The following is a 24,753-nucleotide window of genomic DNA, read 5'->3' on the forward strand; positions in this document are numbered from 1 at the left end:
GTTGCACCCTCAACAACTACTGTGATTATTATTATTTGACCATGCTGGTCATTTATGAACATTTGAACATCTTGACCATGTTCTGTTATAATCTCCACCCGGCACAGCCAAACGAGGACTGGCCACCCCTCATAGCCTGGTTCCTCTCTATGTTTCTTCCTAGGTTTTGGCCTTTCTAGGGAGTTTTTCCGAGCCACCGTGCTTCTACACCTGCATTGCTTGCTGTTTGGGGTTTTAGGCTGGGTTTCTGTACAGCATTTTGATATATCAGCTGATGTAAGAAGGGCTATATAAATACATTTGATTTGATTAGAGTGGCGGTGGGGTGGGGTTAGAGCGGCGTTGGGGTGGGTTTAGAGTGGTGGTGGGGTGGGGTTAGAGCGGCGTTGGGGTGGGTTTAGAGTGGTTGTGGGGTGGGGTTAGAGCGGCGTTGGGGTGGGTTTAGAGTGGTTGTGGGGTGGGGTTAGAGCGGCGTTGGGGTGGGTTTAGAGTGGTGGTGGGGTGGGGTTAGAGCGGCGTTGGGGTGGGTTTAGAGTGGTGGTGGGGTGGGGTTAGAGCGGCTTTGGGGTGGGTTTAGAGTGGTTGTGGGGTGGGGTTAGAGTGGTGGTGGGTGGGATTAGAGTGGTGGTGTGGTGGGTATCGCTAACATTTACATTAGTGTTACAGTAGTAATGTTGGAATAGATTTACAGTAGTGTATGACCAGACAGACCAGAGTCAAAGGGTTTGGGGCTTGTGAGAAGGAGGCTCATCGTTTTTATTCAAGTGGTGTCATTGCTTCACCCAGGTCACCTGACCAGGAAGTCACCACACCAAATCATGCACACACAAAAATGAAAACATGAACATAAATGGTTGTTTACTCTCTCAACAAGTTGCTCTTTCCCATTTATTGAAAAGAGAAAGCCCATATCGCTGCATGTATTGACATAAGGAGTGAAAATAGTTTTCCAAAACTGTGAAACAAAAATGTTAATTGGGTCAATTTGGTCATTTGTTGAACCAAATTGATATAACATTGTCCTTTGGAGATGGTATGTATTTAACATTTTCATCATTTTCAAATAAACATGGTACATGGTACATGGCATTTGTTCGTCAGACCTAAAAAACATAATTATATTATATTGCAAAGGAAGGATCTTTTTTTAAATGAAAATAAATTAGAGATATTAAGAAAAAGTAACATGGAATCATACAAATAACCCAACAGCCTTCTAGAGTTTATTATGACACAGATAGTTAGTTAGTTGTGCAATATGTGTGTCTTTGTCCCAGTGATAGGAGAACTTGGCACTGTGGACATCTGGACAGATAGAGATCTGGCCAGCACATGGAGATATCGGACACATTAAACCCCAGGCATCAGGAGGATATACAGAATCCAGAGCGATCGACCAATAACCATCTCAATCCAGACCAGCCAAATCATACAGATACTATTTATGTGTCTGGCTGCACAGCTTGGAGGTAAACATTTAATTTCAAAAGAGCGGGGATAACTCAACAACTAATATAAAGGCTGGCACCTACAATCAATTTGTTTCGTACAATGTATTTGATATCGTTCTTAACAAACATTTATCTGTTGACTCACTCAGCATTAATCCATGCATGTTAATATGGCACATTTCATGGCAGTAACAATGATTGTTTTACTCTCTGGTAAATCATTGTACATCATTACCATGTTGGCATCACCTCACTATGGCATGATCAGTCATTCAAATGCTGGTATGCACTTTATACAAATACAATTATAGAGATGTATTGAATATATGCAATACTGACTCATAATTGCTAAAAATGGCTTTAACATGGACTCTCAACCCTTCATATCCATGTGCATGTCCACCAGCTACACCAAGAAAAGACTCATGTGGTATCTTCGCAAAAATGTAAAATAATGAATTTTCCAGCTATTCCAAATAATTTTCCTCAATAATTGGACAAACCTACGGCAGTTCTGCCAAAATAAATTATTTGGACGTTGTAAATCAGCTGGATTGTGTCTGTGTGGTTTGCCGAAAAAAAACGAAACAATTTTTGCTTTGGTTATTCTATTTGTATGAAGCTACATGAATCCTTAGAGATGGATACATATTTTATAAGGAAAAAGGTTGGATTTATTTCTCAGATGTAAAATGTGCCTACAGGTATAGAAACATTGAAATAGCGTTTCTTAAAGGCACATATTCTAAAATGTGTACAAATAGTAACGCATCGGAGCTGTGGAAAGGCCGTTTTATTCCAAAGGATGAGAACGTACAATATATGAAATAAAGTACTGTATATTTACATGTGTATTCCTGGGGTCATCTGAACATTCTAGAACCTTGGATGTTAATGTTACAATAGTTTTCTTTATTCTCATTCAAGACAGACACAAGCTATGTTTCCATTAACCTGTCCAGGGATTATTTTGTCGATATTTAGAAAGTTCGCATAGAAAATACCGTTTGTGCGACAGTTGTCTGCTCGGGTGCGTTTTCATTGTACTATCTTGACGATAAAAACAGAAGGACGTAATGACGTCACATCAACAAACAAACAAAAACAACTTTTTTCACATAACCCTAGTGTCGAATAAAAATGTAGTGGTTGAATTGTTTCCATTACCCTTTTAATCAATTTGCTTGTTAATACATTGACGACAGCCTGTATTCCCTCCCACCAATCTCTTTCATGTCTCAGGTCGCCTGCGAAAGCCAGCATGGATAGAATGCAGGAATTGACTAATACTTGCCATATTGTAATAATTCTCATGTGCCAACATATCGACCAAGGTCCTTGCCACGGTGAAACTCCTGTAGATCTGATATAATTGGACGGTGAAACTTGCCAGAAAAGCAAGGCGAAGCAATTCAGGCATTCTTGAAAGTCAGGACAGTCCTTTTCCTGAAAAGAAACCATTTTTTTATCGTTGAAAAAATACATTTTGCAAGCAGTTGGCATTTAGAATTAAATGTGAAGTAAAGCTTTATAGTTAACCTACGTGATGACAAAATGATTTGGCAGTTATCATTTATTCGTAAATCACCATTTCCGTCATCATTTGTCACAATGAAGAAAGTTTAGACAAAATAAAAATCCACCCCTGTAGAATGGATACAATTTTTGTCGAGCCTTTAGACAATTTCTCCAATATTTGCCGTTTCCATTACACGTCACAAATATTTGTTTTTCAACATTGCTTTTGATTACTAATAAACCTGGGTCAATGGAAATCTAATGGTATCCATGGCATTTATCACTTATCAATGTGGGTGACTTAAATGGCACATGTTGTTCTAAATGAATCAATGCCCAGTATTGCATTGTTCCTTCAGAAATCCATCTGGTCCTTTTTCACCCATTGATTGCCATTTGGCTGTCATTCAATTTAAATGACAGCCAGTGATAACATCACTGTATACATCTCAAATGCCTGTCATTGTGTTCGTAGGCTATAGGCGTGTATATATTCTCAGTGGCACAGTTGAAGTTTGGATTACACCTGTCATCAACATTAATATCCTTACAGAATAGCAGTGGTTCCATGGCCTGCTCCTCTATGGCTTGATACAGTGTGTGTGTGTGTGTGTGTGTGTGTGTGTGTGTGTGTGTGTGTGTGTGTGTGTGTGTGTGTGTGTGTGTGTGTGTGTGTGTGTGTGTGTGTGTGTGTGTGTGTGTGCGTGTGTGTGTGTGTGTGTGCGCATGTGCGTGCGTGCGTGTGTGCGTGTGTGTGTGCGTGCGTGCACACTGAACCCACGCTTCTCTATAGTACAGGAAGTTTCCCTTAGTAAGATGATGCATCTCAATATCCTTTTCCTGGAAAATGAGTACTATTTTTTTTAAATTAATTAATATGTATTGTTTTGTTTGGCAGGTGCATTCGCATTTATGGGATGTATTCTGTGATTTGATTCGGGGAGCAGAACCTGAAGAGGCTATCCATTCAAAACCTGAGACCAAAGGTTATTGTACAATTTTTCTGAATTAAAAAATGATGGAAAAGCGAATAAACTGTTCAGCCTACACTATACACCATTACTTGTAAGTGGCTAAATAAATAAAGTATATTTTAAATAATTATTATGATTATTTGCTATCAAAATTCATTTCAATTGCAAGGCTATTATTTTTCCCCATTCATCTATATGCATACCAGTTTCACAAAGTACATGCACATAGTAACTTTTTCGAACTGGAAAGCCTTCAAATCCGTGCTTATTCCTTTTCACATCCTCATATTTTACACTGACATTTTCTTGAATTATATTTTTTTTTAAATCTGAAATCCAGAAAGAAAACATCTACAGACACAAACCATAATAATACAAATCTGCTGTTTAAAAAAATTAACAAAAGAAATAAAATAATTATGGCACACTCATTTGATGACATCTAATGCACATGCTAAGATTGGCAACAATATGTTGGCATGATGTTCTGTGAACAAATCATTGACATTTTTTCCCTAGAATTGCTTATAGAAAATAATACCTGATGTCATTTCAAATTGTATCATCTCTGTCTGCAATGATGCAATGGAGAAAAAGCACTTAACTGCAATCATTTTAAGTTAAGGTGAAACAGGCATGCTCACATAATAAAAATACATATCCCCCTTATAATGCTAAGTGTGCATCATTTGGTACATTGTTACCAAGGTGCTATATCATCTTTGTGAGCCGGCAATAAGAAAATGTATAACAAGATCTGTTGGTTCTGGTTAGTATTTCTCTGATGGGACAGTAAGTATCCATGCTTCATGCTTTGAATCTCTCACAAGAAATTAATGTAATAATTCATGTCCAACAAGTTTGCCATTTCTTTCCAACGCTCCTTCCTCTTCAATCAATCCCTGTGAATCGCTTCAATATATTATATCCTTAGACCAACCAAAAGAAACAAAACAAAAGTGCTAAAATGAGATTTGGTTTGGAGCAGCATTGAAGATGCATTGTACTTGTATATAAAAAAGGAAAGCTAGGAGTTGTCTGTGTAGACAGGCCAACCCAGTCTGATGATCTGTTCCAATTCAACGTTTTAGCATTTAGGCTAAAACATTGAAGTGCAACATGTAGTTCAAAACATTATGTTGCACTTGGCTCAGATAGATTTCCTTCTCTTCATGAGTCGGTGATTGTCTGTGAAGCTGTGGAGGCCTGGGGAGACTGAGCTAATGGGCGAGGGAAAGAAGCTGTTCTTTAGGGTGCTGGGAGAGATCTCCTCGATGCGGTACGACACCGAGTGAAAGTACTGGTGGGGGTTCAACTGGGAACTAAAGGAGTTCTGGTGGGAGAAGGCACAGCCCATCCCTCCGCCCCCTATCCCTCCTCCCATCCCTCCCCCACAGCTACCAAACTCATGTGAGTGGTAGTTCATGCAGGAGCATACAGAAGGCAGGTCGGTGACCTCGGCGCAGTACTGGCCCTGCGTTTCCCTGCGCCTCCTCCTGGCACCTCCTCCTCTCCCCAGCGTCTCCTCCTGGATATGGATGATCATACTGTTTCTGTTCCCCGCCAGCGAGGCCCTCTCCTCGGCATCCCGCCTCTCGTCTTCACTGTTCATGGTCAGGAACCTCAGCACCACCAGGTTGAGGAAGGCTCCTATGACAGTCAGGCCCACCAGGATGTACATAAAGCTGAAGGCCACGTACAGGGGCCTCCGCTGCAGGGCCCGGTTCTTCTGCAGAGCCACAAAGTCCCCGAAGCCGATGGTAGTCAGTGTGATGAAGCAGTAGTAGTAGCTCTGGAAAAAGCTCCAGTCCTCGTAGTGGGAGAAGGCGGCCGCCCCGATGCACAGCGTCCCGATGCAGGAGAAGAACCCCACCGTCACCATGTTCTCCATGGAAACGTCGGTGATGCGCATGCCACAGCACTTCTTGATGCGCTTCAGGAGGGACTTGACGAAGGTGTTCATCCTCTCGCCCAGGCTCTGGAACATGACCAGGGTCAGGGGTATCCCCAGGACGGCATAGAACATGCAGAAGGCCTTCCCCGCGTCTGTGCCGGGAGCTGCATGGCCATAACCTGCAGGGAGACAACAGACCACAGTCACCAGGATGTAACATCAATGGTACAGCACCATGGCCATAACCTGCAGGGGAGAGAAGACGGAGACATTGATCAGGACATAACATCAATGGTGCAGCACCATGGCCATAACCTGCAGGGGAGAGAAGACGGAGACATCGATCAGGACATAACATCTATGGTGCAGCACCATGGCCATAACCTGCAGGGGAGAGAAGACGGAGACATCGATCAGGACATAACATCTATGGTTGCAGCACCATGGCCATAACCTGCAGGGGAGAGAAGACAGAGACATCGATCAGGACATAACATCTATGGTGCAGCACCATGGCCATAACCTGCAGGGGAGAGAAGACGGAGACATCGATCAGGACATAACATCTATGGTGCAGCAGCATGGTCCTAACTTGAAAGAGAGACAACAAACCAGAAACCGGGACCAGTATTTTACAGCGATGGCTCGATAACTGCCAGGGTTGGGGTCAAATCACTTTTCAATTCAGTACATTCAGAAGGTCAAATAGCCCAATCATTTCCTCAAATTATTGAATTGAAAATAGAACTCAGCCCCACCAAGCCACTTTCCATAAACTTAATTTCCCAGTTTGGCTTCTGGCTTTGTTTACAAATTTGACCCAGTGAAAAATCCCCAAAGCGTCCTGCTGTCCCTCTGCCAACATGGCTATTGAATAAGAGCTAACCCCCACAGATAGGGCCAATTTTGAATAAGAGGGCAGCACAGAAATGGGTCCAGTCATTCATCTGAGTCCGCCCAGACATTATAAGGTTGTCCAATTTAGTGCAACTTTCTATTCCTGTCCTGTGAGCTGCAGGGGAGTGTGGGAAACATAGAAGTTATTGGATGAGGAAGGAGTTGTACATGAGCCAATAATGCTTTTAGGATAAGTAGACTTTATGTTTAGGCCTGTAGGTTCTTACACACACACGCACACATGCACACACGCACACACGCACACACACACACACACACACACACACACACACACACACACACACACACACACACACACACACACACACACACACACACACACACACACACACACACACACACACACACACACACACACACACACACACACACACACACACACACACACACACATACATAAATCCAAGGGTGCTGTTCTAAATGCAACCTGTGGTGATAACTAAAGAGGAAATAATAGTGTTTTGTTGACCCTCCAGATATGGAATATGATTAGATACAGTACAGTATATGAATGGTTTTGAGTATGAAAGGCCATGCTGGAAATATGTTACATTTGTGTAATATATGTCTGCTGTATCTGGCTCAGATACTGTCTCTAGGCCTAACTCACTGTAACCAAATAACACCCACCATTTTTATACATACAGAAACAAATGTTTTGACAAAGATGCATTCCTCTCCTATTTTTCACAGACCCATTGTAACCTGAACAAGTCCATTGACCTTTGTGTTTCTGGACTATTGATTTCATACATTCCCTGATGGGTGTCCACCCACTCAAGCACATGAGGAATTATTATTTTTATAGACCCAGGACTTGATCTATCTGATTTGCAGCAAGCAGAGAATGGAATTGTAGGTGCATATAAAGTGTGCTCCCGTGACCCTATATGCTTTACGCGTGGAATTCAAGTTTTAAACTTCTTGATGAAAATCAAAGATGGACCATGGGTCAATAGTTGATCTGACTGCATTTGATAAACTCCCGCAGCTTCTCTGGACTAGATTGGGTATTGGATAAACTTATTTAGCAAACAAATGGAAGGATAAACTGGTTCGAATATCTATGGTACCTAACATACAGTACCAGTCAAAAGTTTGGACACACCTACTCATTCAAGGGTTTTTCTTTATTTTTACTATTTTCTACATTGTGGAATAATAGTGAAGACATCAAAACTATAAAATAACACATATGGAATCATGAAGCAAGCAAAAAAGTGTTGAACAAATCCAAATATATTAGAGATTCTTCAACGTAGCCACCCTTTGCCAGCTTTGCACACTCTTGGCATTCTCTCAACCAGCTTCATGCTGGCTCAATTAATGGGTGTGCCTTGTTCATTTGTGGATTTTCTGTCCTTCTTAATGTGTTTGAGCCAATCAGTTGTGTTGTGACAAGGTAGGGGTGGTATACAGAAGATAGCCCTATTTGGTAAAAGACCAAGTCCATATTATGGCAAGGACAGCTCAAATAAGCAAAGAGATACAACAGTCAATACGGAACATTTCAAGAACTCTGAAAGTTTCTTCAAGTGCAGTCGCAAAACCAATAAAGCGCTATGGTGAAACTGGCTCTCATGAGGACCGCAACAGGAAAGGAAGACCCAGAGTTACCTCTACTGCAGAGGATAAATTCATTAGAGTTACCAGCCTTAGAAATTGCAATAGTAACAGACACATCACAACATCAACTGTTTAGAGGAGACTGTGTGAATCAGGCCTTCATGGTCAAATTTCTGCAAAGAAATCACTACTAAAGGACACTAATAATAAGAAGAGATTTGCTTGGGCCAAGAAAAACAAGTAATGGACATTAGACCGGAAATCTGTCATTTTGGTCTGATGAGTCCAAATTGGAGATTTTTGGTTCCAACTGGTGTGTCTTTGTGAGACGCAGAGTAGGTGAACAGATGATCTCTGCATGTGTGGTTCCCACCGTGAAGCATGGAGGAGGAGGTATGATGGTGTCGGGGTGATTTGCTGGTGACATTGTCAGTGATATATTTAGAACTCAAGGCACACTTAACCAGCATGGCCACCACAGCATTCTGCAGCAATACGCCATCCCATCTGGTTTTGCATAGTGGGACTATGATTTGTTTTTCAACAGGACAATGACCCAACACACCTCCAGGCTGTGTAAGAGCTATTTGACCAAGAAGGAGAGTGTTGCTGCATCAAATGACCCTGCCTCCACAATCACCCAACCTCAACCCGATGGTTTGGGATGAGTTGGACTGCAGAGTGAAGGAAAAGCAGTAAATAAGTGCTCAGCATATGTGGGAACTCCTTCAAGACTGTTGGGAAAGCATTCAAGGTGACTACCTCAGAAGGCTGGTTGAGAGAATGCCAAGAGTGTGCAAAGTTGTCATCAAGGCAAAGGGTGGCTACTTTTAAGAATATAAAATATATTTTGATTCGTTTAACACTTTGTTGGTTACTGCATGATTCCATATGTGTTATTTCTGGGTTTTGATGTCTTCACTATTATTCTGCAATGTAGAAAATAGTAAAATTAAGAAAAACCCTTGAATGAGTAGGTGTGTCCATACTTTTGACTGGTACTGTAGATATACACACCCCTTTGCTATGATACTTCATATTGAGCTCAGGTGCATCCAATTTCCTTTGATCATCCTTGAGATTTCACTACAACTTGAGTGAAGTCCACCTGTGGCCAATTCAATTGTTTGGACATGATCTAGAAAGAAACACACCTGTCTATATGGTATACGGTCCCACCGTTGACAGTGCATGTCAGAGCAAAAACTATACCATGAAGTCCAAGGAACTGTCTGTAGATCTCCAAGAAATTGTGATGAGGCATATATTTGGGGAAGGGCATAAAACAACTTATAGAGTGTTGAACATTTCCAAAAGCACAGGCGTCTCCATCATTGGGAAATTGACAAAATATGGAACTACCCAGACTCTGCCTAAAGCTGGACGTCCGACCAAACTGTTTGACCAGTGTCATGACGTTGGCCTGGGGGTAGGTTTGTGACAGTCATAAATACCTCTTCCCCCCTTTTTCCTCTCTCTACCCTACTGAGGTGAAATTTGAAAACCCCTTGGTTACCATAGAGATTCTGGGAACATCAGAAGGTGGGGGGAAATGAACTATATTCTGGTAATCCGACCAATGGAACATATGCGGTGGTACTTAATGAATATGATGTCAGTTCGGTCGTCATCTGAGACATTCTCCTCAATTATAGGATGACAAACTCTACAGTGGGAAGTCTACACATCAGAGTTATTGGATTCACATGGATTTGTTGTTCAATATAAAAGTTTGAATATAACATTATTGGTGAAGAGATTAAAATTAATTTTAGCTTCCAAATGAGAGATTTGTTCATATGGTTAGGGCTCTGCTCAATCAGTGGCCCGCCCCTGTGAAGAGACAGGGGTGATAAAACTTTTCAGACACACCCTTCTCGCTCCACTATATAAAGTCTTGACGAAAATGTAACCTCCTGTTCCAAGTACGTGAGGTCTACAGCCTCTGCGTTAAAAGGACTGACATGTCAACTACAGAACTAAGCCAACCGTCAGCGTGAGCTTTGGTTGCGAATGGTATGAACTTTGAACTCTTATTCACTACAGAAGTGATACCTCCTAGCCGTTGAGTTAGCAACAGCATCTGCAAACGCGGGCTAGGAAAGAACAGACAGAGTATCCCGTCTACCACACAACGATGTTACTACAAAGTATGCAATTAACCACCAGAGACATTCTTCAAAGGACTCGGTTGGGCAACAAGGCCTTCCATCTACCACCAACATACTGAAGCGCAGCTCAGAGTAAATATTTATTGCATTTTCCCTTTCCAATATTTATGATAGCACAGCTTCTCCCATTTGTTCCTCAGTCTTCCCGCTCTTTCACTCAAACCCAGCCCCTTTTCTTTTGTGTAACCAGCTGTCATATCTGTTCCGCCCGTGAGGGACGTTTTCCTTTATGACATAATTTGTAATCAAGGTATAATTCATTCTGTGTATATGTAATTCTGTGTGATTAGTTAGGTATTTAGTAAATAAATATTTAAACCCAATTTTGTATTGCTGATTCAACTTGTTAGCCAGGGTTCGTGAAGATAGCCAAGAATTTACAACTTTCCGATGAGACTGAATTAAGGGGACGATTAAATATTGACTGCTATTGATATAAAATATTACTAGGTCTTTAAGAGTTTATTTGGAAGATAACAGCTCTATAAATATTATTTCATGGTGCCCCGACTCTAGTTAATTACATTTACATGATTAGCTCAATCAGGTAATATTAATTACGGAGGAAGGATTTTATAAAATAGCATGTCATATCACTTAATCCAGCATAGCCAAAGACACGACACCAGGTAAGAAGAACCTTGGTCAGGGAGGTGACCAAGAACCCAATGACCACTCTGACAGAACTACAGAGTTCCTTGGATAAGATGGGTGAACCTGCCAGAAGGACTACAGTCTCTACAGCACTTCAACAATCCAACAATTTATGGGAGAGTGGCCAGACAGAAGCCACTCCTGAGAAAAAGTCACATGATATCATGCCTTGAGTTTGCAAAAAGGCATGTGAAAGACTCTGAGAGCATAAGAGCATAAGGCAAAAGATGGTGTGGTCTGATGAGACAAAAATGTAACTCTTTGGCCTGAATGCAAAGCGCTATGTCAGCAACAGGGACTGGGAGAGGATAGAGGGAACAATGAATTGAGCCAAACGGCAATTTTCCCTGATGAGAACCTGCTTCAGAGTGCAAATGACCTTAGACTGGGCATGCAAAGATTTACGTTCAAAGAGGACAATGACCCCAAGCATACAACCAAAGCAATGCTGAAATGGCTTCCGAACAAGATTGTGCAAGTCCATGAGTGGCCCAGCCAAAGCCCAGACTTGAATCCCATTGAAAATCTGTGGAAAGACTTGAATATTGCTGTTCACCACAGCTCCCCATCTAATTTAACAGAGCTTGAGAAAATCTGCAAGGAAGAATGGGAGAAAATCCCCAAATCCAGATGTGAAAAGTTGATACAGACCCAGGTTGACTCAAAGCTGTAATCGTCGCCAAAGGTGCTTCTACAAAGTATTGACTCGGGTGTGAATACTTGTGTAAATTAGATATTTCTGTATAAAAGTTACAATTCATTTGCAAAAAAAATCTAAAAACACATTTTCACTTTGTCATTATGGGGTATTGTGTGTAGATGGGTGAGAAATATGAGATATTTAATCCGTTTTGAATTAGTAAACAACAATGTGGAATAAGTCAAGGGGTATGAATACTTTCTGAAGGCTCTGTATTTATGATTATGTGTATCGTTCTGCGAGGTGAAAAGTTTAGCACTATGAATGTGTCCAGAAATGTTAGGCTGACTAATAGTGCAACGGTAGCTATGACTGTGCCCTCATTCATATCTTTATTTATTCATGTTTCTGCCCCAGTCCTCTCAGTGATACAGTAGCCCTGCGGTATTCATAAAATGAATGAACTGCATTATTAACCCAGAGCCTGGTCTACTGACTACATGTTCTGTCTGAACAAATGAAACACAGTTATTCTGTCAGACTGATTCTCATTTTCCTCCTCAAAGTTTCTTAAAAAGTGTCTACTTCATGTTGGTTGGTAGTGTGTTATAGTACCTCTCCCTCTTTTTTAGTTTTTGCCCGTTATCTCTCTCTTTCTGTCTCTTGCTCTCTCTCCCACTGCATTTACATATTTAATGGTGGTGTACAGCTTGACAATGTTTCTCCAAGCAGCCACCAGAGTTGGATAGCTGACTTGAATCTGATGACAGAAAGGTGCAAATCAAAATCTCACATTGTCAGTAGGAATTTGTCTTGTTCCGTTTTGCACCAAATCAATGAACCTCCACAGCTCTTTCTATTTCTCAGACAAAGAGATGTCTGACAGTGTTGTCTGTGTGTGAGCGGAGGGAAAAGTTGAACATCTGCCAACTAGGATTTAGATCAGTTACAGTGTATGGGGGTGTTTTGTTTATGGTGTCTTTATGCTGATAGTAGAATTGTGATACAGTATGCATTAAAATACATTTAGGGCCCCAATGACAACACTGATGTTGTTTTCTCAAAACGACCATATTATTCAGTTTGACAGCATTTACTTTCCACCTCTGTTACTTACAGTGGCTAGCTGTAATATAAGATGTTACTAGAGATGTCCTGTATACACTCCATCACCTTGCTGTGCTGCTCCCCTTGCCAGTGCTTATTCATCACCTTTAGTGATGTTATTATCCCTTTCATCATCTCTGTGTTCTGTTTTTTAATCAGGTTGGGAGAGAGAACAACTTCTAAGTGATTCAACTGTAAATACATGTCATGAGACCAAACTCAGAGCCAAAACAAACACAAGTTGTTTGGAATTACCACAGGGACACTAGAAGTTCGAAATTACCACAGGGACACTAGATGTTTGGAATTACCACAGGGACACTAGATGTTTGGAATTACCACAGGGACACTAGATGTTTGGAATTACCACAGGGACACTAGATGTTTGGAATTACCACAGGGACACTAGATGTTTGACATTGCCACAGGGACACTAGATGTTTGGAATTACCACAGGGACACTAGATGTTTGGAATTACCACAGGGACACTAGATGTTTGGAATTACCACAGGGACACTAGATGTTTGGAATTACCACAGGGACACTAGATGTTTGACATTGCCACAGGGACACTAGATGTTTGGAATTACCACAGGGACACTAGATGTTTGGAATTACCACAGGGACACTAGATGTTTGGAATTACCACAGGGACACTAGATGTTTGGAATTACAACAGGGACACTAGATGTTTGACATTACCACAGGGACACTAGATGTTCGGAATTGCCACTGGAAAACTAGACGTTTGGCATTGCCACAGGGACACAAGATGTTTGGCATTGCCACTGGAAAACTAGACGTTTGGCATTGCCACTGGAAAACTAGACGTTTGGCATTGCCACAGGGACACAAGATGTTTGGCATTGCCACTGGAAAACTAGACGTTTGGCATTGCCACAGGGACACAAGATGTTTGGCATTGCCACTGGAAAACTAGACGTTTGGCATTGCCACAGGGACACTAGATGTGTGGCATTGCCACTGGAAAACTAGACGTTTGGCATTGCCACAGGGACACAAGATGTGTGGCATTGCCACAGGGACACTAGATGTGTGGCATTGCCACAGGGACACTAGATGTGTGGCATTGCCACTGGAAAACTAGACGTTTGGCATTGCCACTGGAAAACTAGACATTTGGCATTGCCACAGGGACACAAGATGTGTGGCATTGCCACAGGGACACAAGATGTGTGGCATTGCCACAGGGACACTAGATGTGTGGCATTGCCACTGGAAAACTAGACGTTTGGCATTGCCACTGGAAAACTAGACGTTTGACATTGCCACAGGGACACAAGATGTTTGGCATTGCCACAGGGACACACAGAAGATGGGAAACTAGATGTTTGGCATTGCCACAGGGACACAAGATGTGTGGCATTGCCACAGGGACACAAGATGTGTGGCATTGCCACAGGAAAACTAGACGTTTGGCATTGCCACTGGAAAACTAGACGTTTGGCATTGCCACAGGGACACAAGATGTTTGGCATTGCCACTGGAAAACTAGACGTTTGGCATTACCACAGGGACACTAGATGTTTGGAATTACCACAGGGACACTAGATGTTTGGAATTACCACAGGGACACTAGATGTTTGGAATTACCACAGGGACACTAGATGTTTGGAATTACCACAGGGACACTAGATGCATTGCCACTGGAAAACTAGACGTTTGGCATTGCCACAGGGACACAAGATGTTTGGCATTGCCACAGGGACACAAGATGTGTGGCATTGCCACTGGAAAACTAGACGTTTGGCATTGCCACTGGAAAACTAGACGTTTGGCATTGCCACAGGGACACAAGATGTTTGGCATTGCCACTGGAAAACTAGACGTTTGGCATTGCCACAGGGACACTAGATGTGTGGCATTGCCACAGGGACACTAGATGTGTGGCATTGCCACTGGAAAACTAGACGTTTGGCATTGCCACAGGGACACAAGATGTGTGGCATTGCCACTGGAAAACTAGACGTTTGGCATTGCCACTGGAAAACTAGACATTTGGCATTGCCACAGGGACACAAGATGTGTGGCATTGCCACAGGGACACAAGATGTGTGGCATTGCCACAGGGACACTAGATGTGTGGCATTGCCACTGGAAAACTAGACGTTTGGCATTGCCACTGGAAAACTAGACGTTTGACATTGCCACAGGGACACAAGATGTTTGGCATTGCCACTGGAAAACTAGACGTTTGGCATTGCCACAGGGACACTAGATGTGTGGCATTGCCACAGGGACACTAGATGTGTGGCATTGCCACAGGGACACAAGATGTGTGGCATTGCCACAGGGACACTAGATGTGTGGCATTGCCACTGGAAAACTAGACGTTTGGCATTGCCACTGGAAAACTAGACATTTGGCATTGCCACAGGGACACAAGATGTGTGGCATTGCCACAGGGACACTAGATGTGTGGCATTGCCACTGGAAAACTAGACGTTTGGCATTGCCACAGGGACACTAGACGTTTGGCATTGCCACAGGGACACAAGATGTGTGGCATTGCCACTGGAAAACTAGACGTTTGGCATTGCCACAGGGACACTAGATGTTTGGCATTGCCACAGGGACACTAGACGTTTGGCATTGCCACTGGAAAACTAGACGTTTGGCATTGCCACTGGAAAACTAGACGTTTGGCATTGCCACAGGGACACTAGACGTTTGGCATTGCCACAGGGACACTAGATGTTTGGCATTGCCACAGGGACACTAGACGTTTGGCATTGCCACTGGAAAACTAGACGTTTGGCATTGCCACTGGAAAACTAGACGTTTGGCATTGCCACAGGGACACTAGACGTTTGGCATTGCCACAGGGACACAAGATGTTTGTGAGGATGTTCGTAACAAATTTGCTTCATAACATTTCATTGCAAAGTCAAAGACAGTAGCTAGCTAGATATCTTTATTCATAGCCTATTTGTAGTGTTTGTTTTTAAGACAATGATCTCTGGATGGGTTCTTACAGCTATTACATCGTGTACACCTTCTAGCAGCAGCAACCAGCTGTCTTCGTTCCCTCTTGCACATTAAACAGCCTAATTAATATTGATTTTAATGTCTGGAATTATTCCTGGGGAGTAATCAGGTGGTAATTAATTACATTGGCAGACAGAAATGACAATGAATGAATGGACAAATCACATTTGATTTGTGGAGCTAGTTCAAGAGTGTGTTGAAACTAGCTCAACACCGTCTGTAGCCTATTGTGTAATGGCTGATTTATGCTTGATCCGGCAATGCCTCCGGAGGCCCCGTATAGAGGTGGAGCCTCCGGAGGCCCCGTATAGAGGTGGAGCCTCCGGAGGCTCCGTATAGAGGTGGAGCCTCTGGAACTAGATGTTTGGCATTGCCACAGGGACACTAGACGTTTGGCATTGCCACTGGAAAACTGGAAAACTAGACATTTGGCATAGAGGTGGAGCCTCCGGAGGCCTTGCCACTGGAAAATAGAGGTGGAGCCTGCCCAGGGGAGGCCCCGTATAGAGGTGGAGCCACTCCGGAGGCCACAGGGACCAAGATGTGTGGCATTGCCACAGGGACACTAGATGTGTGGAGCCTCCGGAGGCATTGCCACTGGAAAACTAGAGGTGGAGCCTCCGGAGGCCCCAGGGTATAGAGGTGGAGCCTCCGGAGGCCCATTGCCACTGGAAAATAGACGTTTGGTGGAGCCTCCAGGGGAGGCCCCGTGGCATGCCAGAGGTGGAGCCTCCGGAGGCCCGTGGCATGCCAGAGGTGGAGCCTCCGGAGGCCCGTAGGGACACAAGAGAGGTGGATTTGCCTCCGGAGGCCATAGCCTATTTGTAGTGTTTGTTTTTAAGACAAGAGGTGGAGCCTACACCTTCCGGAGGTTCCCTCTTGCCCAGCCTAATTAATATTGATGTCTGGAATTATTCCTGGAGCCTCCGGAGGACCCATTTGATTTGTGGTATAGAGGTGGAGCCTCCGGAGGCCCCGTATAGAGGTGGAGCCTCCGGAGGCCCCGTATAGAGGTGGAGCCTCCGGAGGCTCCGTATAGAAGTGGACATTTTTCCCAAATTTTGAAACAATGCGGAGGGCTTCTTTTATACAGAATATCCCTATACCTCTGCATTGACAATATTGGTTGATGGTAGGTGAGGGAGGGAGGTCCTGTATAAATACAAACTAATTTCCTTGACAACTTCTGCTCAGCTGCTCTGCTCCGCGAAGCAGTGTGTGCTTTGCCCTTTCGGAAACAAGGCGCGCAGCCCACTGAGTACCTCTATCTCCCTCACTCAAATCCACACAGAGGATCTGGCATCAAACCACACGTCCTCTGTACTCAGTCTCACAATGAGAGAAGGGATGAGGGCCTAGACACATTGGTAAGCTGACAGCATGCACTTCTCTAACGTAGAGTGTGAATCTTTAACTAAGACGTTAAGGAACCCACTGACCCCAGAACTGCTGTTACCAATGCCCTTGAACAGATTCAACCATCATTGGGGAGAGGTTGGACATGTCGTTTTTCTGCATTTCTCTCAGTAACACATCAAGTCCTACTGCTGACTAGATGAACCAATAGGACCACTTTATTCTCCTTTCCTCTGTCCCTGCATTTGTTTCTATAATCAAGTTTAATCACAATGTGCAACCATGCTGTTATGTTTTCCTATTGCAGCTATAAATATAGCTTACAGTAAAATATGATTTCATTTTGCAAGATTGTCCAGAGCAGAGGGATTGTTGTCTTAGTAATGACTTGATTTATAAGATATATAGTAGGTCTGTCCTCTCTGAGCTGGCCTGCTAAAGTGACTGTTCGATGTTGGACACTTGGTTTTGTGTTGCAGTGTTAGACTGGTGATTGGATACTGTGTTCTATATTGGTGCTAGATTGGATACTATCTGGACTCTGTCATTTGTTTGTCCTGTTATGACTATACTAGCTGTTGTCAAAGAGAACAGACATTTATTCTGCTGAGCAAAGACCTGTGTGTGTGGGTGGGTGCCTGCGTACGTGGGTGTTTGTGTGTGTTGATAGATGTGTAACAGTGATGCACTTGGCAATAAAATACCTGAATAATCCCCCGTGCCTTTACAATTAGCAACTGAATGTGACACTCACAAGACTTCTATAGAAATCAATGCACACTGTGTTGGTCAACTCAAAGCTTTTGATACCTCTTTAATAATCACAGTATTATCCAACTTGAACATCATGAAACTAATCCTGTATCTTCTCAACTTTCCTCATATTTTCAAGGCTAGTTAATAGAGAATAAAATGGCCAATATTGCAACACAATGCCATACTCCCAACCCATCTCATACTGAGGTATTGGTGAACCTGCTGTCTCTGTCATTCCTAACCATAACAAATGTATGGTAATGTAGCACAAATGACTGTAAATTGCTTTGAATAAAAGTGTCTGCTAAATGGCAGATATTATCAAGCCCCCTCGTTGGTGTTGCGGAGAAGTGTTAGTTACTTGAGTAGTTGTTCAAACAAATCTCTATTAGCTCGTCTGTTCTGGGAGGTTAATTCACCTCACATTATTCCAGTGGCCCGGAGACATTAATTGCCTGTGAGCCATGGAATTATAAAGAAGGTCAGGACAGGGGAGTTAGACCGCAGGATAGGAGGCGGAGCAACAGTCAGACTGGATAACACCTTGTGCACCTCCCTCTGATGACCTGTCACCAGCTGCCACCCTGACACGAGATAACTAACTGTGGAGCTAACTAACTGTGAGCTAACTAACTGTGAGCTAGCTAACTGTGAGCTAGCTAACTGTGAGCTAACTAACTGTGAGCTAGCTAATTGTGAGCTAGCTAACTGTGAGCTAGCTAACTGTGAGCTAGCTAATTGTGAGCTAACTAACTGAGAGGTTACTGTCAACGGTCCAAAACAGCACCTGCAGAGAAGACCTTCAAACACTCCTTCCATGACTCTGGCCAACTCAATGTTAACATAACGGCCCAAAATGAAGTATCCTTAAATGTATGTATTTACTGTAGGTACACATTCATTTATGTGTGTTTGCAGTTCTGGAGAACATGAGAGAGAGGTTGAGAGGAAAGCCAATGGACATTACCTGAAAATAGTATCAATAGCCCTTCATTGCAATCACAGATGCTTGATATGGAAAGTTGAGTGATGAAGCCTATGCTTGAAAGTATTTGTTTCATAGATGCATCTAGTTTCTCTGATTAAAGTACAAGAAACAGTCATCTAAGCTTACAGGAAACTTCCCACGGACACAAGTCTATTTTTATAATTTTGCTAATGCTGAAGCTTCCAACACAGTCTCATACACAGACACCAGTACACACACACACACACACACACACACACACACACACACACACACACACACACACACACACACACACACACACACACACACACACACACACACACACACACACACACCAGGCTGTTAAGATATAGACTATCTGCTGTTCAAACATCACATTTGATCATATCTGTGTCATTTACGTTATCAGATCACCTTGTTGTCTTCACCCACTCACCTGCTCTACCTTTCTCTGTCATCTCCTGTGAGGCACACACACACACACACACACACACACACACACACACACACACACACACACACACACACACACACACACACACACACACACACACACACACACACACACACACACACACCAGGCTGTTAAGATATAGACTATCTGCTGTTCAAACATCAAATTTGATCATATCTGTGTCATTTACGTTATCAGATCACCTTGTTGTCTTCACCCACTCACCTGCTCTACCTTTCTCTGCCATCTCCTGTGAGGCACACACACACACCCACACACACACACACATACATACACACACACACACACACACTGACTCACATATCCTCTAACAACAACAAGGGGTAGGATGTTTTACTGATTTCCACCATCTGAACACATGCTGGGGGCAGCAGGTTTTAAAGTGTTTTGTCTGAGGCCTGATTAGTTTGTCTTTCTCTAGCTGGGTGTCTGGCGCTCTTAGACTGATGCTAGAAGGCCCACCCTGAGTTACTAAAGAAACACACACACACAGGTATACGTTGGGGTTGCAAAATTCAATGAATTTTTAATCAATTTTCTGGTTTTCCATAAATCCTGGTTGGAGAATTGCGAATTTCCTACTTATTCCCTCATGATTCCAGGAATCCTAGACCAAAGTGGAGCTACTGCCATATTGCTTACACATCAACTGCCTCTAAAAGGCGCTGCATGGTCAATCCGACGTCTGCATTTACGGTGATACGGCCTCTGCAGAAGTCAGGGCATTCATCATTTTGGTGCTTCGCAGAGCAGCGTAGAGCTGTTGTATAGGAAGTTGTTAAGGAAGTGAGTTTATGTTTATACAGGAACTCCCGCCCTCACCTACCGTCAACCAATCATGTCAAGTGCTATACTCTGTACAGTGCTATACTCTGTACAGTGCTATACTCTGTACAGTGCTATACTCTGTACAGTGCTATACTCTGTACAGTGCTATACTCTGTACAGTGCTATACTCTGTACAGTGCTATACTCTGTACAGTGCTATACTCTGTACAGTGCTATACTCTGTACAGTGCTATACAGAGCCCACCGCATTGTTAAATAATTGGAGAGGTGCACGGCGATGCAGTACAGTCACACAATCCATACGCCGCCTCCTACCACATTTTTGGATCAAGCATAAATTGCCTATAATCCTTTTCAAGGTGAGTGGACAGAACTGTTAAAATGCCTCGAAATTACAAGAAGCTATCAAATAAACTGATACCGGAGGTATTTATGGAAACAGCTCCACAGTCAATTAGAATGTTCAGCAATAACAGAATTGGGTTTGGTATTGATGCTCACCAACCAGTGTGGTTGAATATTGATGTGGATGTCAATCACTGTAAAGGTCAGTAATTTGTGCTAAAGTCACGGAGGCTTATAAATTATTAGTAGACAATCTCAACCCAGAATAACATTAAGGATTTTTTTGTATTATTCTGAGGTGAATTAGGTTTTGGATTTCAGAATTCGATGTGAAGCATTTCATTTCAGAGTTCAGTGAGCATACTCTCTCTCTCTGCCTCTGTCTATCACTCACTCATTCACTCACTCACTTACTCACTCACTCACTCACTCACTCACTCACTCACTCACTCACTCACTCACTCACTCACTCACTCACTCACTCACACACACACACACACACTCACTCATTCACACAGTGCCTGCCTCCCTATCCCCCCTACACACTCATTCTAAAACTTGAAGGCAGGCAGTGCAGAGACTTTAAAACCGGTGTAATGTGTGCTCTCCGTCTGGTCTTGGTCCAGTACCAACGCTGCAGCTTTCTGTATGTTTTGCAGTTGACCAATGGCTTTCTTGGGTAGACCAGACAGGAGAGCATTACAGTATTCACGCCTGCTTGTAATACAATCATGGATGAGTCTCTCTGTATAAGCCTGAGAGAGGAACAGTGAATTTGGTGAAGTCGTTATTTTCCAATAGAAGCTGGAACGTATAAAATAGTATATTTTACATACAGAAGCATTTTATAGTGGATATTTTTGCTCACACTACACACACATGGTCTAATTTTACCTACTGGGTACATGTCTCAACATGGCCATTACCTCACACTTCTGGCTGTTGTGGCACTGTTCACATAGGGCTATTTATAGTTCAGCTTTTTACACGGTGACACACAACAGGCAATGCCATTCCCTGCTGTGACCTGCAGGGGGAGCTGTGAGCACAGTGTTGATCAACTCCGGGGTATATTTGACTTTCCAAGCTCTTAAAATCCACTGTACTGCAGCCCTCCCGTGTGTGTGTGTGTGTGTGTGTGTGTGTGTGTGTGTGTGTGTGTGTGTGTGTGTGTGTGTGTGTGTGTGTGTGTGTGTGTGTGTGTGTGTGTGTGTGTGTGTGTGTGTGTGTGTGTGTGTGTGTGTGTGTGTGTGTGCTCTATTACTACTGTGGCTCTATTTGTTTTTCCAGCCCCTAGGGACACACTGTTTAGTATCACAGACACAAGACACCACTTGTAGAGCACAGCATGCTCTAAACTGCCAGAGCAGATCTGGTAGAGCTGATTTCACTGTGCCCTGCCCACCACCATGTCTCTGGGGAGGGCATCTATTGTGTTTGTGGTACGCCAGTCTGCTTTTACAAGGCCAACTACAGTACCAAACTACTGCTTCTTAATGAACAGAATGATAAGCTAATTAGGTGGGTGCTTCCATTTTCCCTTGGAAGTATCATTTTTGCATATCTCACTCCCTGAGAGTGGGGTCAGAGCCAGGGATCAGCCATTATTGACAGTGACTCTGGAGCAATTAGAGTTAAGGGCCTTGCCCAAGGGCACATCGGCAGATTTCCCACCTAGTTTGCTTGGGGATTTTAACCAGTACCCTTTCAGTTACTGGCCCAATGCACCTAACCAATAGGCTACCTTCCGTCCAAGAGACAGGACATGGATAGGATAACTCAATTATTCCTACCACTGAGTGTGTAAAACAAAGAACATAAGCCCCCCCCCCCATACCTCGTTCAAAGGCATACAGTATACATCTTTTGCCTTGCCCATTCACCTCATGAATGGCACACATACACAATCCATGTCTCAATTGTCTCAAGGCTTAAAATCCTTCTTTAACCTGTCTCCTCCCCTTCATCTACACTGATTTGAAGTGGATTTAACAAGTGACATCAATAAGGGATCATAGCTTTCACCTGATCAGTCTGTCTTGGAAAGTTCCTGATGCTTTGCACACTCAGCGTAGATAAACCTTATAGGAGGCAATGAAGAGGACATTCCATCCCTGAAAAGTAGTGGCAACATCAACACATGTTGAGTACACACCACGGACCTGACACACCACATAAACACTTTAGAAGAGGAAGATTTGTAATATTCTAGGTCAGAGAAAATACTGTGGAAACATGTTTGGTCAGTAACTATATGATGAAAATGAATATCCAACCAGTGACTTTGGTGCAACAACCCCAAAACCCCTTCTAAATCTTCAGACCGTGTTGTGATTGGGCTCTTTTTAAAGCTTATTATTCATTTCATTATTCATATCTATTTTCTAAAAGTAATATATATGAGCAGGACAATAACCTACAACACAAGGCCAAATCTACACTGGAGTTGCTTTGTGTACCTGAGTGGCCTGGTTACAGTTTTACAGTCGCAGTGCTTGAAAAACTAGGGCAAGACTTGAACATTGCTGTCTAGCCATGATCCCCAACATCTTGACAGAGTTTGAAGAATTTTGTAAGGAATAATGGGTAAATATCGCACACTCCATGTGTACAAATCTCTTGTAGACCCACCCAAGAAGACTCACAACAGTAATTGATAGCAACGGTGATTCTAACATATACTGACTCAGAGAGTTGACTACTTCTGCAAGGACTATATTTTAGTTATTACATTTTCATTCATATTATTATATATATTTTTTCCACTTTGACAGAGTATTTTGTGTAGATTGTTGACAAAATATTTGTATCCTATTTTGTAACCATAAAATGTGAGGAAATCTGAATAATTTTGCAAGGCACTGTATATCAAACCTTATACGTTTTAAGTCAATATGCAATATTTAAAGTGCATAAATCAATATTTAAAATATAACTGCTTCATTTTTATGCATTATTAATATTGGTACCCCTTTACCACCAGTAAGCACCAGTGTTTAAGGATTCCTGCATATTTTAATGTATTTTTTATGAGTACAGTTGAATAAGAACAAGTCTATGTATTTAATGGCATTTAATATGTTCATTTGTTAACATTGTTTCAAGGCTAGGAATGTTAGGGAATAAGGTTAATCCATTAAATACAAAACTCTCAAAATGGCTACTTGCTGATGTGATTCCGACTTGTTGTTCATATATCTCAGTACTGGTCCAGACAGTTTCATTTGGATTGAGTATTTCTGCCAAGAGATAAGGGAACAGAAGTGCCCTAACACAAGTTAAAGGGTACACTTGTTTGTCCCAACACCTGCAGAGTTCAAGTATTTAATCACTGTTTCTAACCATAGGGAAACCAAGACAACAGAGGTTAATTGGATGGAAAGGAATCCTGCAATGTTACATGTAAAAAGTACAAGTAACTCCCCACACAGCTACTCTACATACATCTTGATTTCAGGAGAAAACGGCTGCACAGGCAGTAGCCATTTTGCTACACTTTCTTCACAATCTCCATTTCACAGACAGTGAGATAGCGAACTATATCTGCTGTAAACTCAGCACAAAGAGTGAAACAGAGGAGGAGCTCTCGTTTGGTAATAGATGTCCGATGCAAGCTGCTCTTTGAAAATTGGGGTGATACTTGAATGAATAGAACATGAAACATGAGTTTGATGAAACGCGCAACATGCTGTGTAGCACACTGCACGTTTCAAGAACATCCTCACCGTGTGAACATTAGACTGAAGGCTCTTAGGACCAGGGGCCTTATCCACAAAGTGTTTCAGACTAGAAAATTGGTGGTAAGTGCTGAGAATAGAGACATTTTACTCCTACTCTTATGGGTAAAAATAAAAGCTATGCATGAAGCCTTTTTAGTCATAGGAGTCCCACCTAGTCGACAGATATTGAGGACACCTCATGAGTTGCGTTACCAGCAGATGTCTTGATAATAGAAAACATAGTCAGTGGTTCCTGTTCTACCGGCATTTGCTTTGGAGTTGTTGAAAGAATGTTTTGATATTTCTACATGATCAACCCATAAATAAGCTAGACCGACATACTTTTGAAAATGATTTCACATGAGCCCTATTTCACATGATATGCCTACATCCTGTACTTATAACCACATAAGCTAATAAATAATCACATTTTTCATTTG

The 24,753-nt window shown here is 42.5% G+C and overlaps 1 protein-coding gene across 1 annotated transcript in view; it reads right to left on the reverse strand.

The window, feature by feature from the left end:
• Positions 1-2,226: 2,226 nt before the first annotated feature.
• LOC118399466 (potassium channel subfamily K member 9-like) overlaps positions 2,227-24,753 on the reverse strand; it is a 45,614-nt gene continuing 23,087 nt past the window's right edge. The window contains exon 2 of the mRNA XM_035795567.2: positions 2,227-6,016. Coding sequence (XP_035651460.1) covers positions 5,094-6,016 — 923 coding nt within the window. The 3' untranslated portion in view covers positions 2,227-5,093. The remainder of the gene's footprint in view (positions 6,017-24,753) is intronic.

The sequence above is a fragment of the Oncorhynchus keta genome, chromosome 20, assembly GCF_023373465.1.
Source record: "Oncorhynchus keta strain PuntledgeMale-10-30-2019 chromosome 20, Oket_V2, whole genome shotgun sequence".
In the NCBI taxonomy this organism is placed as follows: Eukaryota; Metazoa; Chordata; class Actinopteri; order Salmoniformes; family Salmonidae; genus Oncorhynchus; species Oncorhynchus keta.